At 43.7% G+C, this 25,945-nt stretch overlaps 1 protein-coding gene across 1 annotated transcript in view; it reads right to left on the reverse strand.

The window, feature by feature from the left end:
• The window catches only part of LOC126160875 (uncharacterized), a 391,851-nt gene that overhangs the window by 59,417 nt on the left and 306,489 nt on the right, over window positions 1-25,945 (reverse strand). The window contains exons 3-5 of the mRNA XM_049916935.1: window positions 22,935-23,077; window positions 8,229-8,258; window positions 8,069-8,198 (exon numbers count right to left, since the gene is read on the reverse strand). Coding sequence (XP_049772892.1) covers window positions 8,069-8,198; window positions 8,229-8,258; window positions 22,935-23,077 — 303 coding nt within the window. The remainder of the gene's footprint in view (window positions 1-8,068; window positions 8,199-8,228; window positions 8,259-22,934; window positions 23,078-25,945) is intronic.

A 25,945-nucleotide genomic window follows, 5' to 3' on the forward strand; every position in this document is an offset into this window, starting at 1 on the left:
GATGTCCTTAGGTTAGTTAGGTTTAAGTAGTTCTAAGTTCTACGGGAATGATGACCTCAGAAGTTAAGTCCCATAGTGCTCAGAGCCATTTGAACCATTTGAACTGTAAGGCGGATGTTTCAGTGTTGCCCATCCGAGTTTTGTGATCGCTTCCGTGATTTTTTGACTGACATGTGGCCGTACATTGTCGCGCAACAGCAAAACATCCTGCTTTTGCCGATGTGGCCGAACAAGACTCAGTCTAGCTTGAAGTTTCTTCATTGTCATCACATATGCATCAGAATGTATGGTGGTTCCACTTGGCATGATGTCCACAAGCAAGAGTCCTTCGGAATGGATAAACAGCGTAGCCATAACTTTTCCAACAGAAGTGTGGTTTTGAATTTTTTTTCCTTGTGTGAATTTGCATGATGCCACGCCGTTGATTGCCTCTTCGTCTCTGGTGAAAAATGATGGAGCCATGTTTCATCACCTGTCACAATTCTTCCAAGAAATTCATCTCCACCATTCTCGTACTGTTCCAAAAGTTCGCTGCATACTGTTTTTCTTGTTTCTTTGTGAGCCACTGTCGACATCCTGGGAACCTACCTGGCACAAATCTTTTTTAACGCCAACACTTTCAGAATTCTGCAAACACTTCTTTCCGCTACCCCAGCGTAGCGTGACAATTCGTTCACTGCGATACGTCTGTCAGCAGTCACCAGTTCGTTAATTCTCTGCACATTGCCTGAAGTGTGTGCAGTACGAGGCCTGCCGCTGCGAGGACAATCCTCAAGATCGCCGTGTCTGCTTTCATCACGTAACCTGCTTGCTCACCGACTAACTGTACTGCGATCGACAGCAGCATCTCCATACACCTTTTTCAACCTCTTGTGGATGTTTCCCACTTTCTCGTTTTCACAGCACAGGAATTCTATGACAGCACGTTGCTTCTGACGAACGTCAAGTGTAGCAGCCATCTTGAAGAAATGCTGTTACGGAGCCACTCACGGGAACAGGTTGAACTAAGTTTGACAACAAGCAGGAAGGATGTATCTACACACTGTAAAACTTTCACACATGCAGAATGAAAACTGTATTTTTACAAAAATAGTGTGCATTTCTTTTGGAGTGACCTTCGCACAATACTGTTTTGCACGGTCACATCTAGACGAATTTTACCCATAGTACACATCGGATTACTTCAGGAAATTTATGATGTTTAATTTATATTCTTGAGTGACGCTCAACCACTGACGTCCACCACGGAAGTCGTGACGAATTAGGCCGTGTATCGGATATTACAGTACTGTGTCAGACCGTGCATCGGATACTTCAATACTGTTCTGCTCGGTCACATGTGCGATTAATACCCATCATGCACACCGGACTACTATACTTCAGGAATTTTATGATGTTTAATTTATATTCTTGTGGATCGCTAAAGGGAAGAAAGATCAATGACAAACACTAAATACAACCATTCTTTGAAACGCATACTAATGTAATACCGACCCACCATAGTACCCCTTTTATATGTTATTTACTGCTACCAGTTTATAGCGATGGCTCATTCTCTAGCGGTACGCTACAGATAATTGGTTCTGAATTATCTGCCACCGATAATATAACAACCACGTTCAAATATGACAAAGCAAAAGTAGATTACATTTCAAATACAACGTTTAAGACTTTATAATATACCGCTCGAGGATAAGCCATCGCTCGAAATAGGTAGCAGTACATAAAATGTAAAAAAAAAAACCAGCTTTGGTGGATTATTATTTTATTAGCATGCCTTTCGTAAAATTTGTTGAGGCTGCAGACCAGCATACACAGGAAATACTCAAATGAACCATGTTAGCAACCATTGAAATATCTAAAGACAGTGTTTATACAGGGTGTTCGGAAATTCCCCTTACAAACTGCTAGGACTTGTAGAAAGGAGAGAGTACAGAATATTTTGAATTGGATCCCATGTCCGGAAAAGTACCGTTTCCGTTCTACGTCGGTTTCACTTCAGATGTTTAACTCACCCACTTCTGCTTGAGGAACAGAATTAGTCGTGACGCAGTACAATTGTTAGGTAAATATTCGAAAGGAAACATAACGTAACATCCATTTATCACTTAAGCACATTTGTTTGTATTAACGCATAAACTTTACGTATCTACATTATTCCAAAAAAAAAAAAAAAAAAAAAACAGCCTATTGTACATGCTGTGCGTTCAGAACAATACTGATGCACTACAACAGCGGCTCGATGTGGAGACCACATTGTTACACACATTGTAATTATGAAGCATGTTCCGGTATTGAACTTTCCATACGTTAAGTAACATCAAGTGACCATCTCACGTAGTACACGTCATCCTGTCTACCCTATTGCGTACCAGGAGAAGCAGCTCTGAGACTTCTGTCCTTCACTCAGCACACGTGGACGCGTTACACATCTGACCTGAAACCGTCGTAGAACGGAAACGGTACATTTCCGTATATGGGTTCTGATTCTAGATATTATGTACTCACTCCCCTCCTCAAGCTCTACAAGTTTGTAACGGGAATTTACGAACACCCTGTCGAAATTTATAGTATTTAATTTATACCTATTCTCGCGGGTTGATATAAAAAAAGGAAGGTCTCTCACGAAGAATAATTACAATAATTGTATTGAATACAAACTAATAAAATAATTATCAATCAGAGACGCTTTTTTATATTTTGTTTACTGCTGTCCGTTTCGAGCCATGGCTCTTCCTGAACCGGAACGTTATAAGATCTTAAACGTCATTTTTCAAATGCAGTAAAACTGGGCAACTTTGTGCACTTTTAGTAACATAACGTTATATAAACATGTACTACGACATTTAATTTACACACTGTAAGGAATGTGTCAGAACTCTCCATTACATTGATTAAATATTACATTGATTATCGAAAGCCGGCCGGGGTGGCCGAGCGGTTCTAGGCGCTACAATCTGGAACCGCGCGACCGCTACGGTCGCAGGTTCGAATCCTGCTTCGGGCATGGATGTGTGTGATGTCTTTAGGTTCGTTAGGTTTAAGTAGTTCTAAGTTCTAGGGGACTGATGACCATAGAAGTTAAGTCCCATAGTGCTCAGAGCCATTTGAACCATTTTTTTTATTATCGAAAACATTATAGCGAACTTAAGACTATTCTTCGCATTGCGTAAGATCCTGCGATTCTCTATGGAAATAAATAAGAACTTAGATATTGATAATAACAATGTGAGGGCGAAACATGGGAGGACGACTCTAAGCATTGTTGTGATACGAGATATGACTGCGAGAGTAAAATTTCAGTAGCGCTGGTCGAGAGATCAGAGACAGAAGACGTGTCACGCGGCCCTCAGGTCGCTGATGGCAGACCTTTCCACACTCAAGACCTAATTTAAATTATTTGGCAAGGAGAGATTTAGATGGCTTAACTACGCTTGAAGATGGAATTCAAGATAAAATCCGCAAGCATTACGCTCGTAATTGTTAGCCAGAGTTTGCAATAATCAAGCCTAAGTTCATCTCTAAAAATGGACTAGATAAGCAACCTGAGGTATCAGTAATCTGAAACTAACCTGCATAACGCTATGTGCGTGTTGTATGAGTGTCATTTTCACTGTCATTTAAGCCCTCAACAGATCGCTACACGGAAAATTTAAAACTAACCTTCGGATAAGCTATCTGACTGCGTATTTGAATATGAAAAACTGCAGGAACAAATGAACCTGTAACAATGAATACCTAAGATATCGGACTGCGTATCTGAATAAGAATTTACAAGTTATACAGAATCTGGCTTGTCCAACGGAATTTAGTGGATTAGCGTATATGATATGTTTCGGCGTGTCAGTGTCACTGTTCTGGTCTTATGTTTTGCACTCACCTCTTTAGATGACTGTCTTTTTCTACGTGGTTCATAGCAATTCGCAACAGCATGCAGCAGCAGCGGCTAAAGCTTATTTTTATTACGAATGAATTTAATGAAAAGGAGTTTTCTTGAGTCCTGTTAACTACTAAATAACTTGTAAGAAGTAATTTCATAAATTAAGTCTACTTAAAAACTTCAGAAATCATTATGGTTCAAATGGCTCTGAGCACTATGGGACTTAACTTCTAAGGTCAAAAGTCCCCTAGAACTTTAAGAACTACGTAAACCTAACTAACATAAGGACATCACAAACATCCATGCCCGAGGCAGGATTCGAACCTGCGACCGTAGTGGTCGCGCGGTTCCAGATTGTAGCGCCTTGAACCGCCCGGCCACCGCGGCCGGCTAGAATTCATTATGACCAATAATAGTTTGACAAGCATTAATAATGACGAAATGCCTGACAATGACCTTCTAAGTATCAATAATGGCTGAGCGCCAGTCAGGTTAGTGTCCCGCCGCTGTTCGGGGCGTCTCCAGACACTTTTTAGGCCGGGAATATAACTGAGCAGTAGAATTGTCTTCAGTAATGACCCGCCTGACTGGGGTGATTCTATGTCTCAAACACATAGAGTTGTCCTCTACCAAAACTACGGTTCGGTGGTTTTGGTATGGTACGTAAATGGCGTAGTAAATGATACGATTACCAGTAGTAGGGGATGACATTGGTAGGGAAAGGAACATACATGAATGAGCGTGAGAGAAACTGGGAACTGACGACTTCTGTTTGTTTTTTGTTTGTTTGTTTTGACATAACTGGAACCGCACATCGTTCAGCGTTAGACTATTGTGTATTTTATATCCTTAAAAAATATAAAAAAAATTTAAGTAATAAAAATTAGACGATCGCGTAATTTCTGCGCTTTTATGTAACCAAAGCAATTAATTTTAATGCAAGTATAGGTTACATACAAAACATAAGAAATCTATATTATTATTATTATTATTATTATTATATAATTATAGAACGTTCTTCGTGATGATCAAAAGCAATGGAATCCGGTTATTATTGATAAGTGCAGAAGTTGTTTATTAACAACAGAAGCAAGTTGTATATAAAGTCGCCTAAGTATTGAAGCGATGTTTGGTATGTTTTAGTTTAATCTGAAATTTTTTTCTTTAATTTTACCTTCATTTTGAGGAAATTGTTTTTTATAGCGCTGTATGATAAGTATGTATCGATTTTTTAAAATTTTTACTACAGCATCTCTTTGTTTTACATTATAGATCAACATCTTTCGAACAAGACCCGAATCAACTTTTACAATGTCAATTTTCCTAAAAATACCGTTTATTTTTAAGTAACTGACCTGAGGATATCGATGTTGCACAAAAGTGTTCTGTAGGTTACGAGACCCTTTACATATCCTTCCTCAGTTTCTAGACCGTTCACTGCTTCCGGTTTCTAGGGCAATCTACTGAGACACTGATCGAATTCAAAGCGAACGAAATGAGGTAACGTCTATAGATATGTTGTTGTTGTTGTTGTGGTCTACAGTCCTGAGACTGGTTTGATGCAGCTCTCCATGCTACTCTATCCTGTGCAAGCTTCTTCATCTCCCAGTACCTACTGCAACCTACATGCTTCTGAATCTGCTTAGTGTATTCATCTCTTGGTCTCCCCCTACGAGTTTTACCCTCCACGCTGCCCTCCAATACTAAATTGGGGATCCCTTGATGCCTCAGAACATGTCCTACCAACAGATCCCTATTTCTTATCAAGTTGTGCCACAAACTTCTCTTCTCCCCAATCCTATTCAATACTTCCTTATTAGTTATGTGATCTACCCATCTAATCTTCAGCATTCTTCTGTAGCACCACATTTCGAAAGCTTCTATTCTCTTCTTGTCCAAACTATTTACCGTCTATGTTTCACTTCCATACATGGCTACACTCCATACAAATACTTTCAGAAATGACTTCCTGACACTTAAATCTATACTCGATGTTAACAAATTTCTCTTCTTCAGAGACGCTTTCCTTGCCATTGCCAGTCTACATTTTATATCCTCTCTACGTCGACCATTATCAGTTATTTTGCTCCCCAAATGGCAAAAATCCTTTACTACTTTAAGTGTCTCATTTCCTAATCTAATACCCTCAACATCACCCGACTTAATTCGACTACATTCCATTATCCTCGTTTTGCTTTTTGTTGATGTTCATCTTATATCCTCCCTTCAAGACACCATCCATTCCGCTCAACTGCTCTTCCAAGTCCTTTGCTGTCTCTGACAGAATTACAACGTCATCGGCGAACCTCAAAGTTTTTATTTCTTCTCCATGGATTTTAATACCTACTCCGAATTTTTCTTTTGTTTCCTTTACTGCTTGCTCAATATACAGATTGAATAACATCGGGGAGAGGCTACAACCCTGTCTTACTCCGTTCCCAACCACTGCTTCCCTTTCATGTCCCTCGACTCTTATAACTGCCATCTGGTTTCTGTACAAATTGTAAATAGCCTTTCGCTCCCTGTATTTTACCCCTGCCACTTCTAGAATTTGAAAGAGAGTATTCCAGTCAACATTGTCAAAAGCTTTCTCTAAGTCTACAAATGCTAGAAACATAGGTTTGCCTTTCTCATCTTTCTTTTCGTAGTGTCAGTATTGCCTCACGTGTTCCAACATTTCTACGGAATCCAAACTGATCTTCCCCGAGGTCGGCTTCTACTAGTTTTTCCATTCGTCTGTAAAGTATTCGTGTTAGTATTTTGCAGCTGTGGCTTATTAAACTGATAGTTCGGTAACTTTCACATCTGTCAACACCTGCTTTCTTTGGGATTGGAATTATTATATTCTTCCTGAAGTCTGAGGGTATTTCGCCTGATTCATACATCTTGCTCACCAGATGGTAGAGTTTTGTCAGGACTGGCTCTCCCAGGGCCGTCAGTAGTTCCAATGGAATGTTGTCTAGACGCTCTATATACTACTTCCACCTTTCTGCTTTCCCTTCTTTGCTTAGAACTGGGTTTCCATCTGAGTTCTTGATGTTCATACAAGTGGTTCTCTTATCTCCAAAGGTCTCTTTAATTTTCCTGTAGGCAGTATCTATCTTACCCCTAGTGAGATAAGCCTCTACATCCTTACATTTGTCCTCTAGCCATCCCTGCTTAGCCATTTTGCACTTCCTGTCGATCTCATTTTTGAGACGTTTGTATTCCTTTTTGCCTGCTTCATTTACTGCATTTTTATATTTTCTCCTTTCATGAATTAAATTCAATATTTCTTCTGTTACCCAAGGATTTCTACTAGCCCTCGTCTTTTTACCTACTAGATCCTCTGCTGCCTTCACTACTTCACCCCTCAAAGCTACCCATTCTTCTTCTACTGTATTTCTTTCCCCCAGTCCTGTCAATTGTTCCCTTATGCTCTCCCTGAAACTCTGTACAACCTCTGGTTCTTTCAGTTTATCCAGATCCCATCTCCTTAAATTCCCACCTTTTTGCAGTTTCTTCAGTTTTAATCTACAGGTCATAACCAATAGATTGTGGTCAGAGTCCACATCTGCCCCTGGAAATGTCTTAGAATTTAAAACCTGGTTCCTAAATCTCTGTCTTACCATTATATAATCTATCTGATACCTTTTAGTATCTCCAGGGTTCTTCCATGTATACAACCTTCTATCATGATTCTTGTAACACGCCGAAAGTACAGGTAACGCGTTTGTGATCGTTGCTGACCAAGGCTGCTGGAAAAAGTGCCGTAGTCTGCGCTTACTTAGGACAGTCTACGGTAGCCTACGGTAGTTTCACAGCTCTACATACACACCATTTCACTTGCGCGGCCGGGCGGGGCAGCCGCGCGGTCTTAGGCGCCTTGTCACGATCCGCGTGGCTCGGAGGTTCGAGTCCTCCCTCGGGCATGGGTGTGTGTGTTGTCCTTAGCATAAGTTAGTTCAATTTAGATTAAGTAGTGTGTAAGGTTAGGGACCGATGACCTCAGCAGTTTGGTCCCACAGGACCTTACCACACATTTCCAAAATTTCACTTGCGCGGCTTAGTCAGTGGTGGAAGGTCACGTGACAGCCTGGTACCAGCTCTGCCCCACCTGGTGCACCCCAAAGCGACTAGCGTGCTTTCAGCTGGCTGACTTAAATCTTCTGCCCGCACTTGACGGTACCATCTGGAACGGCTACTCACAGCCTCTGGTGGCGACGGCGATGGTCTGGCCGCGCGCCTTGGCGGCGGCCCCCTGCGGAGCGGCGGGCCGCACCTCGAACGTGTAGTTGGTGTCCATGCGGAGGCCGGTCACCACCGAGGAGAAGAGCCGCACGCGGCCGCCCCCGGGGCCGCCCTGCACCGCCTCCCGGCCGCCGCCGCCGTCCACCGCCTGCGGAGCAACGCATTCGTGTCGTGCACAGCACTTGTGTCACCAGCTGCAGTCCTTATCACATAGGCACGGCAGTAGACTTCCACCGATTTCAGAAATCCGCTCCAAGGATCCTATAGGCCAGCATAGCCCACACAAAAATGTAACAGAACTACTCGGGGAATTTAAATCGGAATCACGGAAAAAAAACAATGTTGTATTCACTGTACTCCATCGTTGGCTGATTGATATAGTATCCGATTTTCGTGGTTATACTGAAAATAAAACAGTCACTTTTGGAAAGTTATTTTTATTTAAAAATTTATTTTTTATTTAAAATTTAATTTTTAAATAAAAATAATTTTGCATACACAATGTTCTTTTAAAACATTCTTCTTTCATAATTACGATAATTTTTTGAATTTATATAAAGTGTTCACATGTCCCAACGAGACGAATGAGATGTGCGTATCATCACGTCGTTAAATACGATAAAAATTGTTAGTCTGCACCATAAAAAAACCACACGTAATGTGTTTCACGGCATTTTGACCTGCTATATTGTGACATACATTGTACATTTACCATTATTTATGTATTTGACTTCTTGGTTTCAATGTAATAAATTGAGAACTTTATATCTCTGACTGTGTTGTAACAAATTTTGTTATATTGGATGTCATGTTATTTGTATATTTTTATTCTTTACTAGCCCTCTAATCTGACACCATATAATTTTACCTGTTGAGTTTTATTCTTACATGGTTTTTAAGTTGTTTGAAAATAACACGCCAGCGTATGTTGGCAAGATGTGCATTTCCCCCTTTCTTTTTTGCTAGGCGTTTTTTAATGTACAATTTTATCATCATCATCATCATCATCATTTAAGACTGATTATGCCTTTCAGCGTTCAGTCTGGAGCATAGCCCCCCTTATACAGTTCCTCCATGATCCCCTATTCAGTGCTAACATCGGTGCCTCTTCTGATGTTAAACCTATTACTTCAAAATCATTCTTAACCGAATCCAGGTACCTTCTCCTCGGTCTGCCCCGACTCCTCCTGCCCTCTACTGCTGAATCCATGAGTCTCTTGAGTAACCTTGCTTCTCCCATGCAAGGGAGAAGCAATCTAACCCTGTTCGCTCTGACTGCTACATCTATAGAGTTCATTCCCAGTTTTTCTTTGATTTCCTCATTGTGGACACCCTCCTGCCATTGTTCCCATCTACTAGTACCTGCAATCATCCTAGCTACTTTCATATCCGTAACCTCAACCTTGTTGATAAGGTAACCTGAATCCATCCAGCTTTCGCTCCCATACAACAACGTTGGTCGAAAGATTGAACGGTGCACAGATAACTTAGTCTTGGTACTGACTTCCTTCTTGCAGAAGAGAGTAGATCGTAGCTGAGCGCTCACTGCATTAGCTTTGCTACACCTCGCTTCCAGTTCTTTCACTATGTTGCCATCCTGTGAGAATATGCATCCTAAGTACTTGAATCCGTCCACCTGTTCTAATTCCGTTCCTCCTATTTGGCACTCAATCCGTTTATATTTCTTTCCCACTGACATTACTTTCGTTTTGGAGATGCTAATCTTCATACCATAGTCCTTACATTTCAGATCTAGCTCTGAAATATTACTTTGACAACTTTCAATCGAATCTGCCATCACAACTAAGTCATCTGCATATGCAAGACTGCTTATTTTGTGTTCACATATCTTAATCTCACCCAGCCAGTCTATTGTTTTCAACATATGATCCATAAATAATATGAACAACAGTGGAGACAGGTTGCAGCCTTGTCTTACCCCTGAAACTACTCTGAACCATGGACTCAATTTACCGTCAACTCTAACTGCTGCCTGACTATCCATGTAAAGACCTTTAATTGCTTGCAAAAGTTTGCCTCCTATTCCATAATATTGTAGAACAGACAATAACTTCCTCCTAGGAACCCGGTCATATGCCTTTTCTAGATCTATAAAGCATAGAAACAATTCCCTGTTCCACTCATAACACTTCTCCATTATTTGCCGTAAGCTAAAGATCTGGTCCTGACAACCTCTAAGAGGCCTAAACCCACACTGATTTTCATCCAATTGGTCCTCAACTAATACTCGCACTTTCCTTTCAACAATACCTGCGAAGATTTTACCCACAACGCTGATTAAAGAGATACCTCTGTAGTTGTTACAATCTTTTCTGTTTCCATGTTTAAAGATTGGTGTGATTACTGCTTTTGTCCAGTCTGATGGAACCTGTCCCGACTCCCAGGCCATTTCAATTATCCTGTGTAGCCATTGAAGACCTGACATTCCACTGTATTTGATGAGTTACGACTTAATTTCATCCACCCCAGCCGCTTTATTGCACTGCAATCTATTGACCATTTTTTCCACTTCCTCAAATGTGATCCTATTTCCATCATCATTCCTATCCCATTGTACCTCGAAATCTGAAACATTACTGATCGCATTTTCACCTGCATTGAGCAACTCTTCAAAATATTCCCTCCATCTGCCCAACGCATCCACAGGATTCACCAGCAGTTTTCCTGACCTGTCCAAAATACTTGTCATTTCCTTCTTAACTCCCTTTCGAAGACTGCTAATTACACTCCAGAATGGTTTTCCAGCAGCTTGACCCATAGTCTCCAACCTGTTTCCAAAGTCTGCCCACGATTTCTTCTTCGATGCTGCAATTATCTGTTTGGCTTTGTTTCTTTCTTCAACATAACTTTCTCTGTCTACCTGGGTTCTGGTATGTAGCCATTTTTGATACGCCTTCTTTTTCCTTTTACAGGCTGCCTTGACTGTATCATTCCACCAAGCTGTTTGCTTCATCCTACTTTTACACACTACTGTTCCAAGACATTGTTTAGCCGCTTCTAGTACTGTGTCCCTGTACCTTATCCATTCCTTTTTCAATGACTGTAATTGACTACATTCAACTAACTGGTACCTTTCTGAGATCGCTGTTATGTACTTGTGCCTGATTTCCTTATCCTGAAGTTTCTCCACTCTTATCCTCCTACATATGGACCTGACCTCCTGCACTTTCGGTCTCACAATCCCAATTTCACTGCAGATTAAATAATGATCAGTGTCATCAAAGAATTCCCTGAATACACGTGTGTCCCTCACAGCCTTCCTGAATTCCTGATCTGTTATTATATAGTCAATGTACAATTTTAAAATTGGAATATTCAATTAATGATTTGAAAGTGTACTTTGGTACTTTGTGGTAATCTCTTGCCAAATAAGGTACTGTTAACTCTTCACGCGACACACGTCACATAGAGGGCGTTCCAAGACCCTGTCAAACCGAGGTCTGCTGTGTAGGTGAATGTAAACAGCGGCTTCAGTTATTGTGATCGTTTCTCAGTTTGGTTACTGATAATAACTTGATACCAGTGCCTATGAGTTTAATTTGTACACCACAGGTATGTTCTTTCCAACACTTTGTTTATACTCAGGTGTATTTGTGGACTTTGTTTTTTATTCACTGATCGCTATGTGAAATTTTTACCTTCCAGCACTGAAGATGATCGCTATGTGAGTGAAAATCGATTTTGCTATCAATAAACTATCAATATTACGGCCAACGCTGACCTTCCTTTTAATTTAACATATATGGTCGTTGTGCACACAGCACTCCATGGGGTCGCCAAACAACTTTGACTATGTTATTGACGTTCTCGCGAAGCAGTCTAGAACCACTGAAACGATTTCAACCGAACTTGGTCTCTGTGAGGTAAGAACCACCAACCTATCGAAGCGGCGGGGGTTGGGGTGAAACAGAAGTGTAGGTCACAGCGCCCGCCTACCCAGATTTTATTGATGCAGTATTTCAGAACGAGAGCACTTACTGACTTGCAAAAAAATTTATACATAATTTAAAACCTTTACGAATTTGTTTCTCGCTGAACCCCCCACCCATTCACATAACGATGAAAGGGAAAAAAATTATCCCACACTACATTTTCGCTGTTCATGCACTAAAACTGTCGCATCACGTATGACGTCATGTTTAAATGAATTACTTCCTTACTACCCACTCTATTCGCAACACGTTTGACAGAGAGCATCCACATATGTCGCTCAATGTACCTGCAAAGTTGTATCGCTGTACAACATATGGGTCAAGATATATAAGGAAAGGAGGAGAAGGACAGAGAGAGGGGAAAGAGGAGATGGAGAGAGAAAAGGAAGAGGAAGAGCTGGACAGAATGCGAGTGAGAGGCGGGAGGAGGAAGACAAAGAGAATGGGGGGGGGGGTTCCGGGATTCGTCTCATATATTTATCTGCTCTTGTAAGTCATTCTCTTTTACATCGACACCCGCTACCTGTCTGCGAAAGTCCTAAGCCTCTCGGAAGGAAGTGACTAGTTTTATCATCAATATTCACTTTCAGACTTTTACACCTGTATGCTTCATATATCTCTTGATTTATCACAAGACTGGAAAATGAATTAGTCACTTTTGTCAAGATTTTGTGTGTGTGTGTGTGGAGCACAGGGGTACGGCCGGCGAATATGGAGATTGGGACATCATTACCGTGTTGTTTCTGAACAACAGTTCACGAAGAAGCAACAGTGTATGAAAAAGTGCATTATTGTGGTGCACAAGCCATGAATTGTTTCGCCACGAATGCGAACGTTTTCATCGGACTGTTTCACATAAATGGCGTTGAACTTGTAAATATTTCTCGTTCGTGAACGTTCGAACTTGTGCCAAGAACTCATAGTGCAATATGTCGTCAAAATCGTAGAACACAATGAACGTAAACTTCTGATTTCGCCGCACTTGACGTTTTTCGGGTCTTGGCGATCCAGAATGCTCCCTCTACATCGACTGGGCCTTAATTTGGACTTCATATTAGTACACCCATATTTCTTCACCTGTTATGACACGTTTCAGTAATTCCGCATCGTTGCTGACTTCATCCAGCGACTCTTGAGCAACTTGTATTCGCCGCGGTTTTTGTTTGAAACAACAATTTTGGGACACATTTTTCTGTCATATGTTTCATACCCAAAACATCAGAAAAACTTTGATAACATGAGCCAGTTGATATGCCACCATCATTAGCCATTCTCTGATTGTGGATCGGCAATGGTTATAAATCACTTATTTCACTTTTTCCACGATTTCATCGGTAATGTGCTGGGGCGTGCAGGGCGTCTCCACGGCCTTCTTCAGAACTCTTATACGACTGGTGAAACCTCGCTGTACTCATACCAAAAGCAATATTTAACACTTCTAAAATTTTGATTCACTTTTTTAGCATTCTCATAAAACATTATAAAATGATCACTGATGCAACTGTAACAAATGTAACCTTCTTGACAGTTGACAACAGGCTAAATATCCGACATGGCTAATACTGCAAAGATGTTTTTCAGACATGTTTACCAAAACAAGAACGAAATAATATCGCGAACTAAATTAATACAAGACGGGAAGAGGTGCTAAAAGAAGTACACAGTTTTCACAAGTGGGAAAGAAAAATCTCTGATAACAGATATGAAATGTATAAAGCCAGTAGCACGAAAAGCTTCCCAAAAAAGACAAATATATGAACATAATTTTGTCCAACCTCTGCACATACCCTTTCCTCGCAAGATGTCCTGCAAATCGTGGGTGAAGTACAAAAGGCAGAGTCCATATTCTTCGATTTCCGGAATGCGTTGGACACTGTGCCCCACTGTATACTGTTAACCAAGGTCCGAGCAGACGAACTGGACTCCCAGATATGTAGGTGCCTCGAAGACTTTTTAAGTAATGGAACCTAGTACGTTGTCCTGAATCGCGGGTGTTCATCAGAGACAAGGGTATCCTTAGGAGTGCCACAGGGAAGTGTGAAAGGACTGCTCTTATACTCTGTATACATAAATAACTTGACGGGCAGGGTGAGAAGCACTGTACAGCTGTTTGCTGAGGTTGCTGTGCTGTATGGGTAGGTGTCGTCGTTAAGTGACTGTAGGACGATGCAAAATGACTTAAACAGAGTTTCTAGTTGGCGTGATGAATGGCAGCTTGCTCTAAATGTAGAAAAATTTAAGTTAATGTTGACGAGGACAAAAACACTCCCGTAATGTTGGATTACCTTATTACTTCTTCACACAGTTACGTCAATTAAATATCTGGGCGCAACTTTGCAAAGCAGTACGCTATAGCATAAGCATTTTAGGTCAGCGAATGGCCAACTGCGGTTTCTTGGGAGAATGTGGATCATTGGGGATATGTAGCTCATCTATAAAGGAGACAGCGTATACAACACTAGTGAGACCAGTTTTCGAGTATTGTTCGAGTGTGTGGAATCCCCGCGAGATACACTCCTGGAAATGGAAAAAAGAACACATTGACACCGGTGTGTCAGACCCACCATACTTGCTCCGGACACTGCGAGAGGGCTGTACAAGCAATGATCACACGCACGGCACAGCGGACACACCAGGAACCGCGGTGTTGGCCGTCGAATGGCGCTAGCTGCGCAGCATTTGTGCACCGCCGCCGTCAGTGTCAGCCAGTTTGCCGTGGCATACGGAGCTCCATCGCAGTCTTTAACACTGGTAGCATGCCGCGACAGCGTGGACGTGAACCGTATGTGCAGTTGACGGACTTTGAGCGAGGGCGTATAGTGGGCATGCGGGAGGCCGGGTGGACGTACCGCCGAATTGCTCAACAAGTGGGGCGTGAGGTCTCCACAGTACATCGATGTTGTCCGCCAGTGGTCGGCGGAAGGTGCACGTGCCCGTCGACCTGGAACCGGACCGCAGCGACGCACGGATGCACGGCAAGACCGTAGGATGCTACGCACTGCCGTAGTACCGCACCGCCACTTCCCAGCAAATTAGGGACACTGTTGCTCCTGGGGTATCGGCGAGGACCATTCGCAACCGTCTCCATGAAGCTGGGCTACGGTCCCGCACACCGTTAGGCCGTCTTCCGCTCACGCCCCAACATCGTGCAGCCCGCCTCCAGTGGTGTCGCGACAGGCGTGAATGGAGGGACGAATGGAGACGTGTCGTCTTCAGCGATGAGAGTCGCTTCTGCCTTGGTGCCAATGATGGTCGTATGAGTGTTTGGCGCCGTGCAGGTGAGCGCCACAATCAGGACTGCATACGATCGAGGCACACAGGGCCAACACCCGGCATCATGGTGTGGGGAGCGATCTCCTACACTGGCCGTACACCACTGGTGATCGTCGAGGGGACACTGAATAGTGCACGGTACATCCAAACCGTCATCGAACCCATCGTTCTACCATTCCTAGACCGGCAAGGGAACTTGCTGTTCCAACAGGACAATGCACGTCCGCATGTATCCCGTGCCACCCAACGTGCTCTAGAAGGTGTAAGTCAACTACCCTGGCCCGCAAGATCTCCGGATCTGTCCCCGATTGAGCATGTTTGGGACTGGATGAAGCGTCGTCTCACGCGGTCTGCACGTCCAGCACGAACGCTGGTCCAACTGAGGCGCCAGGTGGAAATGGCATGGCAAGCCGTTCCACAGGACTACATCCAGCATCTCTACGATCGTCTCCATGGGAGAATAGCAGCCTGCATTGCTGCGAAAGGTGGATATACACTGTACTAGTGCCGACATTGTGCATGCTCTGTTGCCTGTGTCTATGTGCCTGTGGTTCTGTCAGTGTGATCATGTGATGTATCTGATCCCAGGAATGTGTCAATAAAGTTTCCCCTTCCTGGGACAATGAATTCACGGTGTTCTTATTTCAATTTCCAGGAGTGTAGATTAAAGGAACACATCGGAGCAATTCAGAGAGGTACCGTTAGGTCCGATGAGCACGCAAGTATTACGGAGATGCTTCCTGAGCTCAAATAAAAATCCCTGGCGGGAAGACGACTTCTTCGCGAAACACTATCGAGAAAATTTAAAGAACCGGCATTTGCGATTCACTGCAAAATGATTCTACTGCCGCCAAAGTACATTTTGCCTAAAGACCACGAAGATAAGGTGGGTTAGTACGCTGGTGTGTAGACAGGAACTACTGCAGGAATTTCAATAGTGATTTAACTAATACGTATACTGATTCACGAAAAAGGTTTGTGTATATACTTCATTACCAGTAGGCCAGACAAGTTGTCTGCTCGCAGATATTTTAGTCGACCCTTGTGAAGCTGGGATATATCGCAAGTCAAATACAGAGTCCAGTCACATTAATGTGGCCACCGCCTATGTTCAACGTCGAAGTGCGATAACCTGCCACAGACGGCAGGTGGCAGCACTAGCCGTGGAGGGTATACATGGCGTTTCGGGGAGGGGGCATGCGGAAAACAGTGCAGTCGTCGTACTGCGAAAACGGATCGATTCATCTGACGGCTTTCGGGCCACGGGTGGAAGCATTCCGAAATGGCTAAGTTTGTAAACTTTTTACGTGCCGCTGTGGTTACAGTATACCGTGCATAGCAAAATGGCGCTATCGAAAACTGGCGCTGAGGGAGTGTGGTGCGTCACAGACTATGGACGACAGGGGGTGGAAGACGGCTGCGGAGATGTGAAGGGGCGAATAGACGTGCAAGGGCTGAGCAACTGACCGCCCAGATGAGCCAAGCAGCTGACGAGTTACTCTCATGTCCCACAGGCCGTTTTGCACGATAAATCGTAGTGATGTGGAACGAGTCATTTTACAGTCACACCACAAATTAATTTGTAAATATACCTACATGCTGGCATTTATAAGGGCTCTTTTTTAACATACAGATGTTAGTAATTCTTACCCATTGTCTTTTACACATTACAATAATAAAAATACTTCTGCGCAGTAGAATAAGCATCAAGGAGAAACTTTCTCAGTTTGTTTTCAAATTTTACTTTGCTGTCAGACGTATTATATCACTGGATAAGTGATCAAAAATGTTCGTTGCAGCATCGTGATCCCTTTTTCTGCTTACAGACAACCCTAATGTGGAGTAATGATGTCATTTTTCTTTGTGGTATTATAATTAGGGACGTCATTGTTCCTGCGAAACTGTAGTGGATTATTTAGAACAACCTTCATGAGGCAATAAATATACTGAGAAACAGAAGTAAAAATGCCCGACCCCTTAAACAGATGTATTCAAAACGGTTGTGGGCGAATACCACGTCTTATTCTTACAGCACGTTTCTGAGCAATGAAGGCTATCTGAAAGAAGAGTTAGCTCAGAAAATTATTTCATACAACATTACTGAATTAAAATATGCAGGATATGTCAACTTACTGATTGGTCTCAAGATTTGGTATGATCCTAAGTGCAAATGTATCTGGAATAAGTCGTTTTAGGAGTTCCAAAATATGCTTTTTCAATTTTAAATTCTCATCATTAGGGACATCTAGGAATTTAGAAGTTTCCACCTTGTATTGTATTGTATGTTAACTGGGGACCTAGAAACGACGGAGAGGCTCCGTCCCCGCCGCAGCCGCAGTGGTCCACAACCCCACGACGACTACTGTAGCCCGCATCTCGTGGTCGTGCGGTAGCGTTCTCGCTTCCCACGCCCGGGTTCCCGGGTTCGATTCCCGGCGGGGTCAGGGATTTTCTCTGCCTTGTGATGGCTGGGTGTTGTGTGCTGTCCTTAGGTTAGTTAGGTTTAAGTAGTTCTAAGTTCTAGGGGACTGATGACCATAGATGTTAAGTCCCATAGTGCTCAGAGCCATTTGAATCATTTGAACGACTACTGCAGTCCACTTCACCCCTCCGCCGCCCCACACCGAACCCAGGCTTATTGTGCGGTTCGGGCCCCAGTGGATCCCCCCAGGGAACGTCTCATACCAGACGAGTGTAACCCCTATGTTTGCGTGGTAGAGTAATGGTGGTGTAAGCACAATCGTCGTCGTAGTTTAACTGAGGCGGAATAGGGGGAACCAGCCCGCATTCGCCGAGGCAGATGGAAAACCGCCTAAAAACCATCCACAGACTGGTCGGCTCACCGGACCTCGACACAAGTCCACCGGGCGGATTCGTGCCGGGGACCAGGCGCTCCTTCCCACTCCGGAAAGCCATGCATTAGACCGCTCGGCTAACCAGTTTCCACCTTACATATTATTTCCTCACCATGTGTTAAACTTACCATTGGTGTAGTACCCCTGACGTGCTGAACTGTATCAGCTGTGTCTTTTTCAAATTAAGGGTGAGACCATCCGCAGGGAACCAGTCAATGACACTTTTGAGAACACTCTTCTGTTTCTGTGTGTATGCTTGAACTGATTAAAATACTAGTATCATCTGTAAAAAGAAGTAATTCTGGTTGTTGTGTATTGGACGGAAGATCGTTTACATATGTGAGGAACAGCTTTTCTCAACGACCATTCAGCTATGTTGCTGCTTGCGGCAATCCGCCGCAGGCGCCTGCTTCACCCACCCACGCTGACTGCTCTTCATCGGCGACGCAGGCTGGAATTTGCAGTCCATTACCGCAGTGTGGTGTTCACTGAGTGGCGACGGGTGGCCTTTTCACAGGATCACGTTTATCCTGCATCGGATACAAGGCCGCTGGCCTGTCAGGCGTGAGACGTACGGAAGCAAAAAATGGAAATGATCGTATGGCATTTTTGGCCGGAAGGCTCCATATTGCAAGTCCTTTATACGTGACGCCACATCGGCGAGATGCGAGTCAATGATGATGAAAGTGATGATGAAAGACACACAACACCCAGTCCCCTGCCGAACATCGAACCCGGGCACTCTGCCTGGTAGGCGGTAACGCTACCGCTACGCTACGGAGGCGGACCGTATGGAAGCGAACGACCTGTAACAAATTTCGGAAGAGTCCAGGCCGGATGTGGGAGCATTACGATTTGGGAAATGTTTCCATAGCATCCCTTGGGCGATATCGTCATTCTGGACTATCCTTGGGGACAATGCCCACCTCTACATGCCTTTTACACTATTGGCCATTAAAATTACTACACCACGATAACGTGCTACAGACGCGAAATTTAACCGACAGGAAGAAGATGCTGTGATACGCAAATGATTAGCTTTCCAGAGCATTCACACAAGGCTGGCGCCGGTGGCGACACCTACAACGTGCTGACATGAGGAAAGCTTCCAACCGATTTCTCATACACAAACAGCAGTTGAACGCGTTGCTTGTTGAAACGTTGTGATGCCTCGTGTAAGGAGGAGAAATGCGTACCATCACGTTTCCGACTTTGATAAAGGTCGGATTGTAGCCTATCGCGATTGCGGTTTATCGTATCGCGACATTGCTGCTCACGTTGGTGAGATCCAATGACTGTTAGCAGAATATGGAATCGGTGGGTTCAGAAGGGTAATACGGAACGCCGTGCTGGATCCCAACGTCCTCGTATCACTAGCAGTCGAGATGACAGGCATCTTATCCGCTTCGCTGTAACGGATCGTGCAGCTACGTCTCGATCCCTGAGTCAACAGATGGAGACGTTTGCAAGACAACAACCACCTACACGAACAGTCCGACGACGTTTGCAGCAGCACGGACTGTCAGCTCGGAGACCATGGCTGCGGTTACCCTTGAGGCTGCATCACAGACAGGAGCGCCTGCGATGGTGTACTCATCGACGAACCTGGGTGCGCGAATGGCAAAACGTCATTTTTTCGGATGAATCAAGGTTCTGTTTACAGCATCATGATGGTCGCATCCGTGTTTGGCGACATCGCGGAGAACGCACATTGGAAGCGTGTATCCGTCATCGCCATACTGGTGTATCACCCGGCGTGATGGTACGGGGTGCTATTGGTTACACGTCTCGGTCACCTGTTGTTCGCATTGATGGCACTTTGAACAGTGGACGTTACATTTCAGATGTGTTACGACCCGTGGCTCTACCCTTCATTCGATCCCTGCGAAACCCTACATTTCAGCAGGATAATGCACGACCGCAAGTTGCAGGTCCTGTACAGGCCTTTCTGGATACAGAAAATGTTCGACTGCTGCCCTGGCCAGCACATTCTCCATATCTCTCAGCAATTGAAAACGTCTGGCGAATTTTGGCCGAGCAACTAACTCGTCACAGTACGCAAGTCACTACTCTTGATGAACTGTGGTATCGTGTTGAAGCTGCATGGGCAGCTGTACCTGTACACGCCATCCAAGCTCTGTTTGACTCAATGCCCAGGCGTATCGAGGCCGTTATTACGGCGAGAGGTGGTTGTTGTATGTACTAATTTCTCAGGATCTGTGCACCCAAATTGCGTGAAAATGTAATCACGTGTCAGTTCTAGTATAATATATTTGTCCAATGAATACCCGTTTATCATCTGCATTTCTTCTTGGTGTAACAATTTCAATGGCCAGTAGTGTATCTCTCCTCAGTGCGATGGCACTGCCAACAGGACAATGTAATGCGTTACACAGCTCGCAGTGTACGTGCGTGGTTCAAAGAGCACCAGGGTGAGTTTACCTTACTCCCTTGTCCACGAAACTGCCCACTTTTAAATCTAGTCGTGAATTTGCACAGCCATCTCGATCGCACTGTTCACCCCGTGACTCATCACCCGAGAAACCTACCGCAGCTGGCCACCACACTGGAGTCGGTATGGCTCCACATACCTGTCGGTCCATTCCAGAACCTCACTGAATGTCTTCCTGCACGTCTCGCAGTAGTCAGAGCTCCAAAAGATGGTTATCAGAGCTTCTGGCAGGTGGTCACAACGATGTGACTGGATTGTGTATACATTTAAGCTTCTGGAAGTCTTTTGCAGATGTTTTTCTCTGGGTTGTAACCTTATAAGGAAGCAAAACGTGGACGGTAAACAATGTAGATACAGGGTGTTTCAAAAATGACCGGTATATTTGAAACGGCAATAAAAACTAAACAAGCAGCGATAGAAATACACCGTTTGTTGCAATATGCTTGGGACAACATTACATTTTCAGGCGGACAAACTTTCGAAATTACAGTAGTTACAATTTTCAACAACAGATGGCGCTACAAGCGATGTGAACGATATAGAAGGCAGCGCAGTCTGTGGGTGCGCCATTCTGTACGTCGTCTTTCTGCTGTAAGCGTGTGCTGTTCACAACGTGCAAGTGTGCTGTAGACAACATGGTTTATTCCTTAGAACAGAGGATTTTTCTGGTGTTGGAATTCCACCGCCTAGAACACAGTGTTGTTGCAACAAGACGAAGTTTTCAACGGAGGTTGAATGTAACCAAAGGACCGAAAAGCGATACAATAAAGGATCTGTTTGAAAAATTTCAACGGACTGGGAACGTGACGGATGAACGTGCTGGAAAGGTAGGGCGACCGCGTACGGCAACCACAGAGTGCAACGCGCAGCTAGTGCAGCAGGTGATCCGACAGCGGCCTCGGGTTTCCGTTCGCCGTGTTGCAGCTGCGATCCAAATGACGCCAACGTCCACGTATCGTCTCATGCGCCAGAGTTTACACCTCTATCCATACAAAATTCAAATGCGGCAACCCCTCAGCGCCGCTACCATTGCTGCACGAGAGACATTCGCTAACGATATAGTGCACAGGATTGATGACGGCGATATGCATGTGGGCAGCATTTGGTTTACTGACGAAGCTTATTTTTACCTGGACGGCTTCGTCAATAAACAGAACTGGCGCATATGGGGAACCGAAAAGCCCCATGTTGCAGTCCCATCGTCCCTGCATCCTCAAAAAGTACTGGTCTGGGCCGCCATTTCTTCCAAAGGAATCACTGGCACATTTTTCAGATCCGCAACGATTACTGCATCACGCTATCTGGACATTCTTCGTGAATTTGTGGCGGTACAAACTGCCTTAGACGACACTGCGAACACCTCGTGGTTTATGCAAGATGGTGCCCGGCCACATCGTACGGCCGACGTCTTTAATTTCCCGAATGAATATTTCGATGATCGTGTGATTGCTTTGGGCTATCCGAAACATACAGGAGGCGGCGTGGATTGGCCTCCCTATTCGCCAGACATGAACCCCTGTGACTTCTTTCTGTGGGGACACTTGAAAGACCAGGTGTACCGCCAGAATCCAGAAACAATTGAACAGCTGAAGCAGTACAACTCATCTGCATGTGAAGCCATTGCGCCAGACACGTTGTCAAAGGTTTCGGGTAATTTCATTCAGAGACTACGCCATATTATTGCTACGCATGGTGGATTTGTGGAAAATTTCGTACTATAGAGTTTCCCAGACCGCAGCGCCATCTGTTGTTGAAAATTGTAACTACTGTAATTTCGAAAGTTTGTCTGCCTGAAAATGTACTGTTGTCCCAAGCATATTGCAACAAACGGTGTATTTCTATCGCTGCTCGTTTAGTTTTTATTGCCGTTTCAAATATACCGGTCATTTTTTAAACACCCTGTAGGAAGACAATAGAAGCTTTTGGGATGTGGGGTTACTGAAGAATGCTGAAGATTAGATGGGTCGATGAGTAACTAACGAAAATGTTATGAATTGAATTGGGGAGACAAGAGCTTTATGGAACGATTTGACTAAAAAGAGGTCTGGACAGGTAGTAAACAACGCATCAAGGTACAGCGAATCTGGTAAAAGAGGGAAGTGTGCGAGGATAAAAATGTAGATGAAGACCGTTACTTGACTACGGCGAGCAGGTTAACGTTGATGTAGGATGCAGTGGCTATGAAGAATGAACACAATTGTACAGGATAGCTTACTGTGAAGAGCTGTATCAAACTGGGCTTGGCAGCGAAAACAACAACAACTACAACACAGAGGGTATGTGCAGCTCACCTTGACCTTACACCGGTGTGCGCCCCACGGCTGCAGCTCGCAGTAGTGCACGAGGAAGCCGAGCGACTCTGGAGCTCCGCCGTCAGTCTCCCAGCGCAGGCGCACTTCGCGGAAGTCGGGCTGCGCCACCAGGTGGCGCACCTCTGTGGCCAAAAAAGGAAGCAGCGTTAGCGGGAACTGCGAGTTCCCGGAATGCTCGACAGATGGCGAAAGCAGAACAACCAGCCTGACAGTCTCTACCTGAATGTAAGCGCGCTTGCAGACACACTGGAAAAAAATATTCTTTTGAACATTCCGTTTAACCCTTAACTACCCTAGTGAAATGCTCATACACTAATACTCTAGTGGGGTCTCGGAGTACCCCAATAAGAAAAACGAAACTGTAATTTAAGGAAATTTTATTTTGAATTGCACTTTTATCACTGAATATTATAAACATATTTACATATTTGAGATATGATTACAAACAATTTTGGCACACTGAAAATCTTTGGTTGGGGCAAACATGTTTTGAGCATTTTTCACACACTATTTTGTTTTTATTGCGCACATGTAGCATGTTGCTTTCCTCATGGGTTCTGGCTCTGAAGATGTTGCGGTAAGAGGAGTACCACCAAGTTTAACAACGTCTCTCAGTTCACGAGAAAGGGGTCGGACATCTCGACGTTGTATATGGGGCTTTACTAAATCCATTCCAAGCTTTTGTAGCAATTCTCTTCTTTTTAAATAATTTGTTTAATCAATTTGTTTGGTGCACTGAAGCAAGACAGCAGCATTGACTCCTACTGTGTTTAGAATGGCATAAAATACAGACATTGGCCATCTGCGTGTTCGCCGTGATAATGAATAGTTGGCGCACCTTTGGTCCAGTGCGTCCACTCCTCCTTTTGTGGCATTGTAATCAATGATCATTTCAGGTTTTTTCTGTTGAGTACTAATTTTTTGATCGTGATGCATAGATGAAAGCAACACAACAGCTCGACCATTCCGAGGAACATAAGAACAAATTGTCTTTCCTTCGTTATGCCCAAATAATGCAGATTCTACTGGGCGCTTTCTGTTTGGTTTGAATTCTTCTGGGATCTGCGGTTTATTTTGCTTTAGAGTGCCTAAGACAGTCAACTTTTTCGCTTCTAGTTGATCACAGAGTTCAAGTGACATGAACCAATGGTCTACTGTCACATGTCTATTGCTTGCCTCAATTGGTGTTATTAATTTCAAAACATCCTGTGTTGGAATTGATGATGTACTTTTATTTGTCCCTTTTCCTGTGTAAACAAATGCATTGCATAAATAGAATGTTCGTGAGTCACAAAGGCACATAACTTTGAGGCTGTATTTGGCTGGCTTCTTGGGCATATACATACGAAATTTGCACCTATCACGAAAGGGTACTGACATTTCATCGATTGTCACTTACGCTCCTGGAGTATAATACTTTTGACATTTGTCTATAAAGAGTTCCCACACATCTCTAATAGCTGCAAGTCTGTCATCAGCCTTCCTAGCACCTCTTGTAGCAGCACAATCGAATCACAAACGATACAAAATGAATAAAAATCTCTGAACGCTCATAGTGGCTCGAAACACATCACGACCAGTTCCATCATTAGCAAAAAGTCCAACAACATTTTCGTGATTGGATTTCATCACTCCAGATAAATAAAGCAGACCCAGAAATGCTCACAGTTCTATTATATCTAGCGGCTTTATCAACGCTGGCTTAGGAGCTCTGTATTTGTTTGACATGTCATGTATCTTGACATTTGTATTGCTGAGTATTAGTTGCAATAAATCTTCACTAATGAACAATTCCCAAGCAGATAATATGTCAGTTGAATCAATCGCTTTTGCTTCACGTTTACCACCTGGAAGATGACTAACTATATTGTGAGCACGGGTACGAGTTGTAGGAGGAGATTCTTTTGACCACTTGTAGCACTGCTTTTTTCCAAAAAAATATTTGTCAGCGGAAGGTCTAATACACGCCTCTTCATCTGATTCTTCACAACTACTTTCTGATGTAGCTTCAGAGGTGGAATCATTATCACTTAGTATAAATTCATCCTCATCTGCTGTGGTTTCCTCATCAGATTGCAAAAACGCAGGATCATTCACTATTCTTTCCAACTCATCATCTGTTAATGAACTCGATGATGCCATTCTGAAAAATAATGCATTCATACTCACATAACCTTAACAATTAACGTTATCATGGAAAGTGTGCTGTTTTCGAAGTACTCTAAGATTTCAGTCGCGTAAAACACTGATTGAGATAGTCAAAAACAACTTACGTTAATACTCTGGTGGGGTATTCTGAGACCTCTTTTTCTTTATCTCACACAATAATACTGGAAACACCGTATTCAACACTCCGCGTTAAAAGGCAGCACTTCACTGAGGATTACCAAGAACACAGGTGCCATCTGTTGTTCCGTTCACGTACTATGTATTGTATTCTATCGTCTGGGGTTCTCCAGGACCCCACTAGAGCAGTTAAAGGGTTGAGATAACATTAGTGGACGTGCACAACACGAATTTACGATGCTTGGCAAAGATTATGTTATTTAAAGCGAAACTGAATACATGTGACATGTTACCTCGAATCAAAAGGATGGACATACAAAAATATGACAGGATGAAAAACCGCCGCTATTGCAGAAGATATTTCCATTCCACTGCAGGCGTGCCACAAGTTTCCATCCTCTCTCCTCTTCTTTATCTCCTCTCCTTTGCTCCCTCTCCACTGCCGTACCGCCCAAACCAGGCGTGCCACAAGTTTCCATCCTCTCTCCTCTTCTTTATCTCCTCTCCTTTGCTTCCTCTCCACTGCCGTACCGCCCAAACCAGGCGTGCCACAAGTTTCCATCCTCTCTCCTCTTCTTTATCTCCTCTCCTTTGCTTCCTCTCCACTGCCGTACCGCCCAAACCATCTCTACCAGTCCAGCTCCTTCAGTATCCTTATCACACCGCCCTTCTCACTCTCTATGCTACTCTGAAGAAATCAAATA

Source organism: Schistocerca cancellata, chromosome 2 (assembly GCF_023864275.1).
Source record: "Schistocerca cancellata isolate TAMUIC-IGC-003103 chromosome 2, iqSchCanc2.1, whole genome shotgun sequence".
In the NCBI taxonomy this organism is placed as follows: Eukaryota; Metazoa; Arthropoda; class Insecta; order Orthoptera; family Acrididae; genus Schistocerca; species Schistocerca cancellata.